The 16,741-nt window shown below is 45.7% G+C and overlaps 1 protein-coding gene across 4 annotated transcripts in view; it reads left to right on the forward strand.

The window, feature by feature from the left end:
• The window catches only part of Garre1 (granule associated Rac and RHOG effector 1), an 80,488-nt gene extending 65,218 nt beyond the window's left edge, over positions 1–15,270 (forward strand). For all 4 annotated transcript variants that reach the window (XM_052165692.1, XM_052165685.1, XM_052165669.1 and 1 more), the window contains 6 exons: positions 5,620–5,745; positions 7,041–8,065; positions 9,858–10,023; positions 11,355–11,492; positions 12,129–12,207; positions 12,704–15,270. In XM_052165692.1, the coding sequence (XP_052021652.1) occupies positions 5,620–5,745; positions 7,041–8,065; positions 9,858–10,023; positions 11,355–11,492; positions 12,129–12,207; positions 12,704–13,012 (1,843 nt within the window). In that variant the 3' untranslated portion in view covers positions 13,013–15,270. The remainder of the gene's footprint in view (positions 1–5,619; positions 5,746–7,040; positions 8,066–9,857; positions 10,024–11,354; positions 11,493–12,128; positions 12,208–12,703) is intronic.
• The last annotated feature ends 1,471 nt before the right edge of the window (positions 15,271–16,741 follow it).

Consider the following 16,741-nt stretch of genomic DNA (forward strand, 5'->3'; position numbering starts at 1 on the left):
TACACAGAGAAACCCTCCTGTCTTGGGAGGTGGGTGTGAGGTGTTATTCTGTATAGGCCAGGAGCTAGGCTCGTGGTTGTTACCCTATTACTCAGGAAGCAGACGGAGGAGGATCATGAGTTTGATGTTAACAGAAGGAAACCCTGTCTACAAAGCAGGAGCTTGAGAGACCCTCAGCTATGAAGAGCTTTTGCTGCTCTTGCAGAGGACATGGGTTTGTTTCCTAGGACCTCTGTGGCAGCTCACAGCTATCCATAAGCCCGGCTCCAGGCAGGCCCACACCCTCTTCTGCTACACCCGCTTTGGCACTTGTGAACACCAGTCATACCCATTGGTGCATGTACATTCATTTATGCAAAAAATACACATTAAACAGAAAGAAAAATCTATTAAAAATACATAATCCATTATGTATTATACACACACACACACACACACACACATACAAATGCTTTTTTAGTGTCTAATTGCCAGCTAATTTTTTTATTTCTAAAGATATAGCCGGGCTAGAGAGACGGCTCAGTGGTTAAGAGCACAGACTGCTCTTCTGAAGGTCCTGAGTTCAATTCCCAGCAACCACATGGTGGCTCACAACCATCTGTAATAAGATCTGATGCCCTCTTCTAGTGCATCTGAAGACAGCTACAGTGTACTCATATGCATAAAAATAAATAGATGTATAAAAGAAAGAAAGAAAAGAAAAGAAAAAAGAAAAGAGCCACTTGTAGCCAGGCATGATGGTTTACATTTGTTATCCAAGTACCAAGAAGGCTGAAGGAGGCTGGGTGGTGGTGGCGCACGCCTGTAATCCCAGCACTCTGGGAGGCAGAGGCAGACGGATTTCTGAGTTCGAAGCCAGCCTGGTATACAAAGGGAGCTCCAGGACAGCTAGGGCTATACAGAGAAACCCTGTCTCGAAAAAACCAAATCCAAAAACCAACAAAACAAAACAACAACAATAAAAAAAAAAAAGAAGGCTGAAGGAGGATCATTATTAATTTGGTGATAGACTGTCTAGTCTTCACAGCAAGTTCCAAGCCAGCCTGGAATACAGAAAGAAACCCTGTCTAGAGAGTGAGTGAAGGGGAAGCCATACTGTCACTTTTTATATATTTAAGCCTTTGTTCTGTCTTTGAACATATACTTACAGATTATTTGCTATGTAACAAATATTCCTCTTCAAGTTGATCATAAGACAGATGAGCCTTCCTGTGTACAGTTTAATGTCTTTGTGCAGGAGAAAGAAGAAAGCACATACAAAAAGTGACTTGGGAAGGACAAGAGGGTGGTTTGTATCACTGAGAAGGAAGTGGTCAGTCAGAAAGCATCCCTTTGGGTTGTGATACTCAATTAGATCTAAGAGGCCATGCTGAGAGCATTTTGGAAAGCCAGATAAGAAGGAACAACTACTGTAAAGGTCTGGGGAGGAAACTGACATGGTTACAGATAGTGGTGAAGAATTGGAGCAGCCAAGACTTCCAGGGCTTGAGGAAGCTGGGATTTTGATTGAAATACTGGTTTTAAGCAAGTCTCAGAGTTTGCCATCTAGACACCTGGTCAGTCTTAAAGTGTTTTTATTGGTCATCTTTCAAGACTAATGCATAAACTAAAATTTAATTTGTCAATTTCGCAGAAAATGAAAAAAGTAAATTACCAGGAATGATAGAAATTCCTTTTGTCTGATCAACAAATGAACTCTTAGTGAAACCACAGTGGCAGCCCAAGCCCAACCAGCAGTGGCCAAGGGACACGGAGCAGTGTGACCTGGTGGTCAGTTGTTAAAGCTAAGGAAATTGGGTGTCCAAACTTTGGACTCTTTGTGTAAGCAGGCTCTCTTAGGACCCCGAGGTCTGTCTGTCTTTGTTGGTATTCTCATCTCCATACTTAAACTTCTTCCCTAGCCAAGTCATGTGGGAAGCACTATAAGTTGCGCCCACTTTTAGTGGTTGCAAAACGCCCAGGAACTGGCAGGAACCCTGTTTCTCAGACAGTTAGTTCTCCAATCCAGAAGGGGCCTGTTGTGGAGATACCATACTGGACAGTGGAGATGGCAAGAGGTAGTTGGCTATTCTGAGAGCTGTGCAGACAAAGGTAAGAGCAGAGCAAAGCCCCTCAGGTGTGTAAACCTATACTGGAAAGGAGAAGACCTTTGGGGCGAGTGACAGAGGCCCTTGAGGGCCATACTGAGGGGAGAATTATATGGGAAAAGATAAAGACCTTTTTCTTTTCTTGGGCTTTGTCATGAGTTTAGTAAAAAGCTATCTAAGCCACACCTTTTATCCCAGCTCTTAGAAGTCTGACTAGACAGACTATGATTTGAGGACAACCTGTGGTATCTAAAAAGACTCATTTCTCAAAAGTTTACAATGGAGGTTAGGGCAGGGAGAAACTGGAGGAATGGCTCAGCAGGTAAGCACTGGCTGCTCTTGCAGAGGCCCTGGATTCAGTTCCCATCACCCTTATAGTGCTTCACAATTGTCTGTAACACTAGTTCCAAGGGTTTCAACACCTCTTGACCTCCATGGCACCAGGCAGGTACATGATACAAAGAAATGAAGACAAAACAATCATACACATAAAATAAATAAATCTGAAAAAAAAAACCCACAAAAACTAACCACCACATTAGCTTATTAGCTTCTTCCTGTTAGACTGGACAGAGAAATCCATGGAGGCCTTTGGAGTCCCATATTCACAGAACACTTAGCAAACGTTGGGCTTCCCACACCAAGCAACTCTCTTGGTACCCTACACTTGAATTTGATGCAAACCATTCAACTTTAATACAAAATGCAGTAGGTTAATGACTCAATCCTATAAATTGCTTCCCACTTTTTACCATGCCCAGCTGTAAATTGCAGTTTGAATAATTTCTTCCTCAAGTCTGATAATGTATTGTAATGGCTCTTAGAGCTCAGAAACATGCAAATATGGGTTAATTTTAAAGGATACCCCAATAGAGACAGTCAATGGAGGGGGATACATTACATGGGAAAGCTATATGGGAAGGGCATGAAGCCCACATCCTCTCCGAGCATATCCCCTACTAGCACCTCTACCAACCTGGAGTACTCCAGTCTCAGTGATTTTTATCATGTAGGTGTATGACTTAGTCAGGGTTTCTATAACTGCAGTGAAACACCATGACCAAAAGGCAAGTTGTAGAGGAAAGGGTTTGTTTATGCATCTTATACTTCTATGTTGCTGTTTATTATGGAAGGAAATCAGGACAAGAACTCAAATAGGGCAGGAACCTGGAGGTAGGAGGTGATGCGCAGGCCATAGGGGGGTGCTGCTTATTATGGTTTGTCTAGCCTGCTCTTTTTTTTTTTTTTAAAGATTTATTTATATATGTGAGTACACTGTAGCTGTCCTCAGACACTCCAGAAGAGGGCATTGGATCTCATTACAGATGTTTGTAAGCCACCGTGTTGTTGCTGGGAATTGAACTCAGGATCTCTGGAAGAGCAGTCAGTGTTCTTAACTGCTAAGCCATTTCTCCAGCCCCAATGTACTTCTCTGTGTCCCTCATCCCCAGCTCTACCAAAACACCCGTGTTACCTGGGAAATCCCAAATGATTTAAAAGTTCTGTGTCCAGGACCTAATAGGAGAACAAAAAGGATGCTGCCTCTAGCATCCCTGTCACTCTGGAAACTATGAGAGTTTAGAAGGTGAGTGTTGGGAACTGGAGGCAGCAAAGATGTATGCAGATGGTCTCAGCTGCTGTGAGAGCACACCTACTTCCACTGTCATTCAAGAAACTACAGATGGGTGGCAGATAACTAATCCTAGAATTCAGAAGGCAGAGCCTACAAAGAGAAACCCTGTCTGGGGGGAGAAATTACATGAAACAGGAAATGGGTTTTGTTTGATGTCTTAGGGTTTTAATGCTGTGAACAGACACCATGACCAAGGCAGTTCTTGGGTTTTGTTTGTTTGTTTGTTTGTTTGTTTGTTTGTTTGTTTCTGAGACAGGGTTTCTCTGTGTAGCCCTGGCTGTCCTGGAACTCACTCTGTAGACTAGGCTGGCCTTGAACTCAGAAATCCGCCTGCCTCTGCCTCCCAAGTGCTGGGATTAAAGGCATGCACCACCACTGCCTGCCAAGGCAGTTCTTATAAAGACAACATTTAATTGGCACTGGGTTATAGGTCCTGAGGTTCAGTCCCAGGGGCATGGGAGTGTCCAGGCAGGCATGATGCAGGAGGAGCTGAGAGTTCCACATCTTCATCTAAAGGCATACAGGAGAGGACTGACTCTCAGGCAGCTAGCTATTAAAGCCCATTACCTGCAGTGACACACCTATTCCACCAAGGCCTTACCTCCTAATAGTGCCACTCCCTGGGCCAAGCATATTCAAACCACCACATAAGAGGTTTGTTCCATGATTCCTAGTTTTAGGCTAATGTACACACTCAAAAAAATAAAGTAAACCAGATTCAGCTAAGGATTTCTTTAGTTAGATATGTACTAGATGCCTTGGAAAAAAAAAATTGACAGGATCTCACTGTGAAGCTCAGAATGGCCTGGAACTTGATGCAAACCTACCTCAGCCTCTGAAACGTTGGGATTATATAGGCATGAGCCTCCCTGCCCTGCATGATTGTTTTAAAAGATTTCCATGGAGAGGTACATGTGTATGCACATGTGATGGTCCATAAGATTGTAGGGTCCACATTGTAAAGAGAATGTCTTACAAGCATCACCCGTCAATAAAAAAAGCCAATTGCCAATGATCTGAGGCAAGAAATAGGAGGTGGGACACTGGGGGGGAAGAGAGAGGATTCTGGGAAACAGTGTTTTATTTTTAAATTGCATTTTACCCTTATTTTGTTCGTTGAGAGGGTCTCTAATAGCCCTGGCTATCCTACTATGTAGACCAGGCTGACCTTGAACTCACAGAGATCTACCTGCCTCTGCTTCCCACGTTACCCTTACTTTTTGAGACAGGGTCTCACTGAAGCTGCAGGTTATCCATCGGCTAGACTGACTGACTATCTAATGAGCTTCAGGGACCCTGCTGCCTCCATCCTCAGCCACCGTAACTAAAGCTGCAGTTATACCCACGCCCGACTTTTTTCAGGGCTTCTGGGCATTCCAGCTCGGGTCCTCTTTGTTCACTCACATACACACACGTTGGTGCGTGCATGTGTGTTTTTGACATACAGTGTTTTCCTTTTACAATGGAAAGTTTAGCTTACTTTAGATATGTTCTTATACAGCCATGCTGTCTTGTATGCATCATATGTTGTCTAAGTATGCTCTTTATTAGAGCTTGGTCCTATTGACAGGCCCGTGGTACCTGTTTCCTTTCCTTTTGCACAGGAATGCTGGTGTCAGACTTGTTAGTGTACTCACTAGGTTGCTTGGTGTTGGACTCCCTAGTTTTTTTCTTCTTTGTTGCCTTGGCTGTCCTGTACACCTGTGTACACTAGGATGGCCTTAAACTCACAGAGAGCTGCCTCCTGGGACTGAGAGACACAAGCACCACCACACCCAGCACTCCCGAGCTCTTCTTGGGTGCTAAAAGTACTTAAGTTGTAGTGTCTTTGATAGTGCTTTCTGAACACCTTTTCAAAGAAGTATTGCTCAAGACTAACATGACTGGGTTTCTGTCTAGGTGCCTGAAGGAAGACCCTGCCACCATGTCCCTGCTGCAGAGAAGCCTGGATCCTGAGAAGACCCTAGGTCTGGTGGATGTGCTTTACACAGCTGTGCTGGACCTAAACCGCTGGAGAACAGGGAGGTTGGTGTCTCCTGCACTTACATGAAGGAGCTATACATATGGTTTGCATTTTAGATCTATAGCCAGGAGCAGCGTAGCCACATACAATCCAGTCCATGTAAGCTCGTGCCTCTGAGAGTATGTGGGTAAGCAAAGCAAGCAAAAGTTTATTTCAAGATGGGTCAGACATGCAGATAAGATGCAAGAAGTTCTCCATTACCCACATTTCTTAACCTCTTAACATTTGACCTTCGTTGTTTTAATCATGGAATATGGTCATGGAGAGAATTCTTAACCCAGTTCTCTTTCCAGTACACAAAAACAGAGAAGTGTTTACAACATTTTCTTGTATTGTTCATGAAGTTTATTTGTACATAGAAATAACTGAGTTACAAATGTTCTCTGTGAGTTGGTCGTTTTAGCACTGGTAGAGACCTTAAACATCTACCCATACTCTCATTTCTTTTCCCTTCCTCTCCTGACAGACTGTCCGTTTATACCTCAGGCTGGCCTCAAACTTACTGTGTAGTCCAAAATGTCTTGAACTTTTGAAAGCATTTTGTCTCAACTCCTAGGGACAAGAAGCCACCACAACCCAGCTTTCTCCTCCTAATATGAGTCCAGTGCAGTATCTTGTCAGGGTTTACAGCAGCCAGCTGACTGGTTTCCTGCTTTACTCAGGGCCCAGTGTGGTGGCAAATACCTTAATTCCAGCATTCAGAGGCGGGCTGATCTCTAAATCCAAGGTCAGCAGGCCTGGTTTATGTGGTTAGTTCCAGAAAACTGGAGAGAGAGAGAGAGAGAGAGAGAGAGAGAGAGAGAGAGAGAGAGAGAGAGAGAGGGGAGGGGAGGGGAGGGGAGGGGAGGGGAGGGGAGGGGAGGGGAGGGGAGGGGAGGGGAGGGGAGAGGAGAGGAGGGGCGGAAGGGGGGGAGGGAGAGAGAGAAAAGAGGGGGGTGGAGAAGAGTACTCAGAAATCCATGGAAGGAACAGCTACGCATGCCACAGCAGCAGTGAGAAATGGTCGTAACCACCTTTCCACCACCAACAGGGCATCCCCAGAGAGGTCTTTTGTCAAACTCATGCAAGTTCTTGCCCCTTCTCCACTCTTTCCTCCCTATCTCCCTGTAACTTACTTGCTCACTGCAATGCTGGGACTTAAAATACCATCATGCCAGTAATCAATGTCTAGTAATCAGTAGTATCCATCCTCAGCTAGCAATCAATACAAAAAAGTCCTTGTTCTCCAATTTGTGTATCTCTCTCTCTCTCTCTCTCTCTCTCTCTCTCTCTCTCTCTCTCTCTGCTGTTCAAATAGGGAACAAGCTTTACCCTGTATACAGATCCAGCTGCAAAGGGATATCTGTGATTTTGGGAATCAGGCTGACCTGCCTTCTGGAAATGGAAGCAAATCCTCCGGACTACAAAAGACTTTCTCCAAACTGACATCCCGGTTCACAAAGAAAGTATCATGCACCAGCTCTGGCAGCACACACTATTCCAAAAACATCTTCACGACTGGGTGTTCAGAGGAGAAAGCCAAAATGCTGGGCAATAATATTGACACACGGTTACAGAGCATCTTGAACATTGGTAACTTCCCTAGGACTACAGACCCTTCACAGTCATCTCAGAATTCCAGTAATCCGATGGTCAATGGCTTCCTCCTGGAGAGACGTGAGAACTTCCTGCATGGGGATGATGGCAAGGATGAGAAGGGCATGAACTTACCCACTGATCAGGAAATGCAGGAAGTGATAGATTTTCTCTCAGGCTTTAACATGGGCCAATCCCACCAGGGGTCCCCACTGGTGACAAGGCGTAACTCTACTGCCACTGCCATGGTGACTGAACAGAAGACAGGAACCATGCAACCACAGCAGCCATCACTGCCATTGGCTCCTCCACTACGGCCACCCCAGGCTGGAGCACACACGCCTCTGGCAGCCCAGCAAGGTCTGGCTCCTCAGCAGCAGTCTCCAAAGCAGCAGCAGCAGCAGCAGCAGCCTCAAGTTCAGTACTACCAGCACCTGCTGCAACCCATTGGATCACAGCAGACTCCACCACAGCCTCGGGCACCTGGTAAATGGGTACATGGCTCATCTCAGCACCCATCACAGCCCATGGCAGCGGGTCTGTCTCCTCTTGGTCAGTGGCCTGGCATATCTGATCTCAGCTCTGATTTGTACAGTTTGGGTCTTGTGAGCAGCTATATGGACAATATGATGTCAGAAGTTTTGGGACAGAAGCCCCAGGGACCTAGGAATAACACCTGGCCAAACCGTGACCAAAGTGATGGAGTCTTTGGAATGCTGGGAGAGATTTTGCCTTTTGATCCTGCAGGTAAGTGAGGCCTTCCCACTGCTCACCCCATTGAAAAGTTCAATACAGTCACTGAGGAATTCTTAGAGGCCTAGCTACCACAGCCTTACAAGGACTCTTTCATTGTCTGCAGCAGGGAGATGTAGCAAGAATGGGAAGCAGATTAGGAAAGTGTCTGAGAAGAGAGCACCTTAATCCACCTAGAGTGCCCTTTTTTTCCCCTATTTTTATTTTATTTTTTTCACTTTTTGTGGTACTGAGTATTGAACCCAGGGCCTCCTCACACATGGTAAGCAAGCACTCCACCAATGAGCCATATACCCAGCCTGCCTTATTCCCTCCCTCCCTCTCTTCCTTTCCTTTCTTCCATTCTTTTTAATTAAAAAGTGTCATTAATTTGCCAAGTTGATCTCAAACTTATTCTGTAGCCACAGTCTGGGATTGTGAGCTGAAAATATGGCTTACCTGCTCAAGTTTGGCTTAAGTGGCAGTGATATGTAACCTCTATCTGGCTTTAGTAAATTCCATGATGTAATTGGCTAAAAATCATCATATGATTCTCTAAAGTTTTAAATACAGCTAATTCATAGTAGCAAGACATTACATAGTTTGTAGACATGGCTGGATGGTTATGAGCATCTACTATGTTTAGTTCCCAACACTCAAACCTGGCAGTTCACACACCCGTGTGACTCCAGCTCCTGAGGATCCAGTGCTATTGGCTAGCTTCCAGACATACACAAGGGCATGTGTATAAACTCACATTTAATTTTTCAATTTTTTTAATATGTATGAATGTTTTGTCTGTACCATGTACATGCCTGGTATCTTTGAAGGTCAGAATAGGGCTTCAGATTCCCTGGAACTGGAATTATGAAGCAAACCTGAGTCCTTTACAAAACCAACAAATACTCTTAACCACAAATTCTTCTTCAGTCCCATATACAAATTTGTGAAAAATAATTTTTGTTTATTTTTCATGTTTTGTTTTGAGGAGGCTTTTACTATATAGCTGTGGCTAGTTTGGAACTTACTGTGGACTAGCCTGGCCTTGAATTCACAAATCCACCTGCCTCTGCCTTCTAATTGCTGGCATTTAAAGGTGTGCACTACCATGTGTGGCCTAGATTTTAATGTATATGAATGTGTACCACATGAGTGCCTAGGAGTTATGGATGGTTGTGGGCCATCATGTGGGTGCTGGAAATTGAACCGAGGCCTAATGCAAGAGCAACAAGTACTCTGAACCCTGTTTGTGTTAAAATTTTAGTTTTGGGGCACTAGAGAGATGGTTCAGTGGTTAAGAGCACTGACTGCTCTTCCAAAGGACCTGGGTTCAATTCCCAGTACTCACATGGCAGCTCACAACTGTCTATAAATCCAGTATTTGATACCCTCACACAGATATACATGCAGGCAAAACACCAATGCACATATAAAACAGATGAGCTTTGGGAGACTGAGTCAGGGGTTCACTGAGTGTTGCAGGGCAGTCTATGCTACTATGCTAGTTGGTTTATAGGCACATAGCAAGACTTTTTCTCAAAAAGCAAAAGTACTTGTGAATAGTTCAGACCTTCGTTCTTTGTCTTCTCTTCACATCCAGCCCCTTCCTATGCCAGCCCCACCTCAGACCTGTATGCTATAAACCCAATCTCACTTCAAGAAGTAGCCATAGCCTGCAGCCAACTATGGGACAGTTACTTGCTAGGTTCTCACCACTTACTGTGTGCATGACCAGTTCATCTTCAGAGGGGAGGAAAGGAAGAGGTCGATTTGGCCTTAAATCCTCTTTTCCTTTGTCTCAACACAGTGGGCTCAGACCCAGAGTTTGCACGCTACGTGGCAGGAGTGAGCCAGGCAATGCAGCAGAAGCGGCAAGCCCAACATGGCCGCCGGCCAGGCAACCCCCGGGGCCACTGGCCGCCCATGGAAGACGCTCATCGGACTTGGCCTTTGCCAGAGTTCTTCACAGAAGGGTGAGTTCTGCCTAGAGCAAGGAAGCCAGATTTGGGATCTGGATGCATCTTATAGCCTTGGTTTGAGGGAGGCTCACTGGCCTTCATTCATGTTTCCTGGGCAGTGAAAGTGTATTGTGGCTAAATCTTGGTGGGTTCACATAAACACACCCCTGCTATGAATGAGTGACTTAAGACAGGCTCTTGTAAAAGCAATACACATAAATGAGATTTTTAAAAAATTTTATCTCTAAAATTATAAATATGGAGGCTAAAATAATATAAAATTATGTACATATATGTATACTAACTTATATTAAAAATATAAATACTAACTGATGAGTAAACGAGAGAAAACAAAAGAGCCTTTTTCTCTTGGAGCAGGGATCTTATTTGACAGTGTTTCGTGTGGTCTTTCTGATAAAAAGAGCCCAGGTATAAAACCAAGTAAATATCGGAATGCTACTGTTATGTCCCACAGAAGCAGAGTAGGCTTGGGGCATGGCTTAGCAGTAGCATATTTACCTAGCGTGTTTAAGGCTCTGAGCTCAAACCGCAGTACAGCAGAGTCTAAGGCATATACTTTACCTCTAGTGTATCAGAAAAACTGGGCAGGGCATGGCAGTACATATGTACTCTCCACATGTGGGGGGGCAGGCACACAATAGTTGTCGTGTGTTCAGGTTAGTAAGGGCTACAGTTGGAGGCTAGCCTGAGCTACGTAGAGAAACCTACTTTCAGAAAAACAAACCAACCAACCAAAACCCACAGGCTGGAGAGATGACTGAATGATCTAAGACCCCTTACTATTACTCCCAAATGATTCCCAGCACCCACATGGTAGCTCACAACTGTCTTTAGCTCCAGTTCAGGCTAGGCAGTGATGGCGTTTCCTTTGAATCTCAGCACTTGGGAAACTGAGGCAAGCAGATCTCTTGAGTTTTGAGGCTAGCCTGGCCTACAGAACCAGTTCCAGGACAGCCAGGGTTACACAGAGTAACCCTGTCTCAAAAGAAAACAAAACAACAGTCTAATTCATCAGGGAGTTGACCCCCCCCCCCTTTTGGTCTCTGAGGGCACCTGCACACAGGAGCACACATATTCATAAAAACTTAAGTCTTGGAGAGAATTATGAATTTGTATCTCAGATTGCCTCCTGGTTAGTAAGTATGCATAGTGAAAGAGCATCCCCACTTTTTCTCTAAAATCAGCCTCATATCAGTCACAGGCTTCTGAGAGATAAAAGGAAGTAGTGACTCTTTCTTTGAGGAGAAAGGAGGAAAATGTCAAGTTGTGGCAGAGAGAGGCAGCAGAGGCTGTGAGAGGTCTGACCGATTTCTCTGTATTCTCAGGGACAGCCTGCACAGCGGCTGGTCAGCTGCTCAGGGAGACTCAGCCAGTTCCAGTGATGAGACCTCTTCAGCCAATGGGGACAGCCTGTTCTCCATGTTTTCAGGGCCTGACCTAGTTGCTGCTGTCAAGCAGAGAAGGTAAGAAAATGCTAAACCAAGAATCGATCGATCGGAGAGCCACTGCTCTGCCTATGGGGAAGCCACAAGCCCTGTTGTTCGCCCTGTGACAGAACAAAGGCTGTTCTGGAGGCATCTTCAAAAGGTGTTTTCCACCACGAAATCTGTGCTGGGCTAGTGGGAACAGGAAGTCACCTCTGTCGGATCTGTGTCTGCACACAAGAGCTCTGGCTCAGGTCTGCTGTATCTTGTCCCTTTTACTCATCAGTGTAAAGCAAGCATGCTGTTTTTCTTTTTTTAGAATATTTTTTTGACAGTTTCATACATGTATACAATGTATATTGAACATACCCATCACAAAGTATTTTTTTTTAAGTCCCAAACACACCCAGTGCATGTTAAACACTTTGAGTAACTATTGAATACATTAATAAAAAGCTAAAGGGGGTTAACTGAGCTGTGAAAACATCCAGTGCCATCTCCAGGCTTGCTGCAGCTCCCGCACACAGGCATGCTGCCTCCCTGGTCACACTGACCCTGGTGGACCCAAGGGCTCAGCGCCTATACTGGAGACCCAGAGACCAGAGCCAGGCGCTTCATCTCTGACCCATACAATAAAGCCAAGTGGTCACTGCTCTGAGCTCTTGATTCTTTCAGGAAACATAGCAGTGGAGAGCAGGAGACCAGCACACTGCCCTCACCACCTCTCCTGACCACAGTGGAGGACATGAACCAGGTATTGTGACCTAGCTCACGAGAAAGACCTTGGGTCTCAAAGTCAGAACGGTTGTCTCTGTGGTGAATTATTTTCTCATGACTTTTCTCTAAGTGGGGAGATATGATCACCTCAGCTGATATAGCCATGTTGTAGAGAAAGCTCTGAGACTATGCTAATATGAGCCACACAGCCCACTTGTTGTTCAGATCAGTTAAAGGCCTGTGGATGTACGAGTGGTGGGAGGCCCTGTAAATATTGAACTATGAAAGTTGTACACATATCTAAGTGTATACATGCAGACACACAAATTCAGCTCCACAGTTGGGCTACAAGAACGTTGTGTGGTTTGTGCAGGCATTGAACATTAATGTCACTGTACAAAGCTGTGGGCAGCTACTGCCCTCACCCTGTCCACTAGATAGAAAGAAGAGTGGGAGTTTGGGAAGTTGGGTGAGGTGGGACACAATGACAACTCAATCCAAAATGGAACTAAAACCTCTCTTCTGTTTCCCAGGATAACAAAACCAAAACGTGGCCACCCAAAGCACCATGGCAACACCCTTCCACGCTACCCAGCACGCTGCCCAGCCCAGCTGCACCACTCTATGCAGTCGCCAGTCCTGGCAGCCAGTGGAACGACACCATGCAGATGCTGCAGTCCCCTGTGTGGGCTGCAGCCAGTGACTGCAATACCACCTCCTTCACCTATGTTCAGACACCACCACAGCCCCCACCCCCACCAGCACATAAGGCAGCACCCAAGGGCTTCAAGGCCTTCCCTGGGAAGGCTGAGCGTAGGCCAGCCTATTTGCCCCAGTACTGACCACAGCTAGCCTGCTGCCCATTAAAGCTGTTGGGACAACTGTCCCCAGGGCTAACTAGCTGATACTAGCCCCCAGAAGGACCAGTGCACCTTGCCTCAGGGACAGAAATGTTCCTTGGGTCAAAGGTGATTGGCAGCTCCAAGTCTTTAAAGCCTGGTTTCTCAAACTTTGAAGGTAGCAGACCCCTGGGAGCCAGCTGAAGATGGAGATTTCTGACACTCAGGGGATGCTGGCAATCTGCATGCTTAATAAGCACCTCAGGTAATCCTGGTGCAGGTGGCCAGAGGCCACACTTGGGAAAACACAGTCTGAAGGTTGTCAGTCCTGCATGTGGGAAAGGCACGAGGCCTGCAGGCTGAGAACAAAACTGACCATTCTTTGAAACCCTCTTCTCTTTAACACACTGAGTGGGACCCACACCCATCACTAATTTTATAGATATTTTTCATGTAAGCTTTCGGTTAAAACGTCTCCTGCGTAAAATGCAGTGGCTATCTTAAGATCCCAGGTACACTGGCTGAAGGTTAGTTAGCTCAGCACTGTCTTCATTTAAGCTTCTGTAAGATACTAGTGATGAGAAGCAACCACCTGACTTCCCATGGGTCAGTAGCTCCTCTGAAGCACCCAGGGGTGCAGGCTCATGTAATCACAAGAGCAGGATTGGGGAACTGCTGTCAGGCAAACTCTGGCCACCCAGGGTGCAGCTGGTGCATGCTGAGTGCAAAGTAGAGCTACACCTGCTGACCTCATTTCCCTCCACCGTGACCAGGGCAGCGTCAGCACCACAGCACCAGCACCACGCTCCTCTAGGGGAGGAACTGTGGGAGGGGAGGGGAGGGGAGGGGTTGCACCGAGACCCCTACACTCAGAACCACAGTGACATTTCGAGCTGGCTCAAAGACAAAGGAATTATGATGTAGACAGGAATTCAAAATCTTTGTTTAGTCACCAACAAAAAAACACCTCACTTTTAGTTAATGTGTGCCATTAAACAGATGACACTCCATAGATTTGGGGATATTTTCCAGCTAGAATGGATCCAGAATTGAATGGTGCTTAAATTGAGAAATAGTAAATATATCTATATAGAGTAGACATTTCCCACTATATATTAATTGAGGTTGCAGAAGGTTCTTTATATAAAACTTATTTAAAATTTTCATATTTCATCTTTGAAAATGTCTAATTGAGAAAAATCCATGATATTTTCTGGTATGAAAGTTTGACAGTATTAATTTTTTTTATATTTTCTTAAATCATTAAACCATTTTAATATATGTTAACTACTAATAAATGGTTTATTCTTTCTAACTCCATGTAAGCTTTTCCAACAAAGATTGTAATAACACATTTATGTTCTCATTTTTCTACAGATAAATTTATATTTAAAAATACCAAAAAAATCCCTATGTATACACACCACACACATGCACACACACACACACACACACATTCACATATAAGAACATTTAGAGGACCTGTAGGGTGAGCCCAGCCACCTGCGTTTTTAGTACTGTGTCTCCAGGCTGCCTGAGGCCTCGGCTGTTGTCATTCGTGCTGTGTGGGGTGACATTTCTGCCTGTCATGGAGATCCTTCTCAGTGGGTTTGGAATATTCACCTCACCATGTTTACAGAGAACCGTTTTGTACATAGAGTTTTCCAGGCACGTACTTTGCACCAGCCCTGCGTGGCTGTTGTCTGTGTTAGCTGTCACAGTGTGCACACTAATCTGTTAAAGTTCCTTGTGGCTGTTTTACTTGTAAAAACTTTCTACTTCCCTCAGTAATGTGTCCACAGTGCCGTGTTTCGAGTTCTAGTCTACTGCAGTACTCATTCTCATAGTGCCTCCCTGAAGACCTCACCCTGGGCCAAGGTCACTCCTCGGTGCCCCAGCACAGGCGACACTGCTAATTGTCATCTCTGGTCTGTCTCTCTATTAAGGAAGATAGTTGTCTCCACGGCTGTGTGACCGTGTGAATCAGCTTGTGTAGTCTCCACATGGGTGCTGTTCGAAGCACCACCTTGCTCTAAACACTGGTGATTCCAGGTGCTGCGCTTGGCAGAGGTGTCTCGCCAAAGCGCATGTATGCGTGTGAGTGTGTCCTCAGCACGGCCAAGCATGGCTGCCTTGCTTGGCATCAGCAGGACATCCTGTGAATAGTTGTGACCTTCCAAACTGGAACTCCACATTTTGTATCTTTTAAAGCTCCTATAAGTAAAATAACTTGGCTTTATTAAAATATACATTTAATAATACTCTGCATCTTTTTTAAAAATTAAGTACAGTGAATATGTCAGAAGCAGTGGCTGGCCAGGCAGTGGTGGCGCATGCCTGTAATCCCAGCACTCTGGGAGGCAGAGGCAGGCGGATTTCTGAGTTCAAGGCCAGCCTGGTCTACAGAGTAAGTTCCAGGACAGTCAGGGCCATACAGAGAAACCCTGTCTCAAAAAACCAAACCCCCCCCCCCCCAAAAAAAAGCAGTGGCTGTCAGCAGAGATGGAAGGAACTGATTTCTAGGTCACCTTATCCTGAGTCTCAGATCTGTCTGTCAGTAGGGAGGACCACTCAAGGGATGGGACTGATCAGACAGGCAGGGGCAGCACTGCCCGCACAGCCCCTGAACTTATTGGCCTAAGGTCTTGAGATCTCTGCATGGTCAGGTGAAGACTGTCTCCCCCGCCCCCCAAAGAATGGGGGCTGTTTCTGGAATTGGTCCTGCTAGTACCCTCATTCTATTAATCAGGATGCTGCCCCAACAGCCTTTCTAAGGAATAAACCCAGGAATGGGGGTTTTCTGCCCATTTCCCCCCAGCAAACTTATCAGTAATCCCAGCACTCAGGAAGCTAAGGCAAGAAGTCAGGCATAATGGTACATGCCTGTAATCCTGGCAATTTGGAAATAGATACTAGAGGACAAGTTCAAGGTTCTTGTGGCTACATAATTCAAGGCCAGCCTGGACCACATAAGGACCTGGCTCAAACAAAACTACAGGTGACTGGGTTGTAGTTAAGTGGTAGAACACGTGGGCTGCAAGCCCAAGGCCCAGAGTTAAGACCCCAGTGCCAATAAATAAAGAACTGGCATGAAGACAGACACTGAGTGCTTCTGTTCATATCAGTGGTGATGTGCATGGTAGCCTTGCTGTGTCCTGGATGGGCTGGATGGTGGCAGAGAGCTTTCCTGAGCTGGAGAGCTTGGAAGGGAGGCCTCAGCCAGCTTGGGCAATGGAGGAGAACATCATCCGTTCAGGTCCTTCAGAGGCCGTGGAGTTGGCCTGCCCTAGAACAAAGTATGACCTGGGCTGTCAAGAGGCCACATGGATGGGCAGCATGCCTGAGGAGTCCAGGGAACAAGCCTCTGATGTGGTCCTGGCTTCAGTCGTGCAGCTGACCTTACAATTCAGCCCCAGCTCCAAGGGCGGGTCTGTGTTCTTCTGTTGGTTACTGAGTGAGCTGGGAATGCGGGCTTAGGTGACAAGGTCTTGTCTTGAGCTCATTTCCCCTGGGGTCAGGCTCTTGCCTTAAAGCCAAATTGCATGTAAAGACTTGTGCGTTTCTTTTTCTTGTCCTACAGGGGAAACAACCCCATTTTCCCCATCCCTGGTAAGAGTACAGGCAACCATCTTAGAAAGTGGCTACTTTAGTAAGAGTGTCCTTAAGTACACCATATCACTGTAAGTCACTGCCATTAGGCTTCCCTACCCACCCAACCCACCTCACGTGAAA

The sequence above is a fragment of the Apodemus sylvaticus genome, chromosome 1 (genome assembly GCF_947179515.1).
Source record: "Apodemus sylvaticus chromosome 1, mApoSyl1.1, whole genome shotgun sequence".
NCBI classification, from domain to species: Eukaryota; Metazoa; Chordata; class Mammalia; order Rodentia; family Muridae; genus Apodemus; species Apodemus sylvaticus.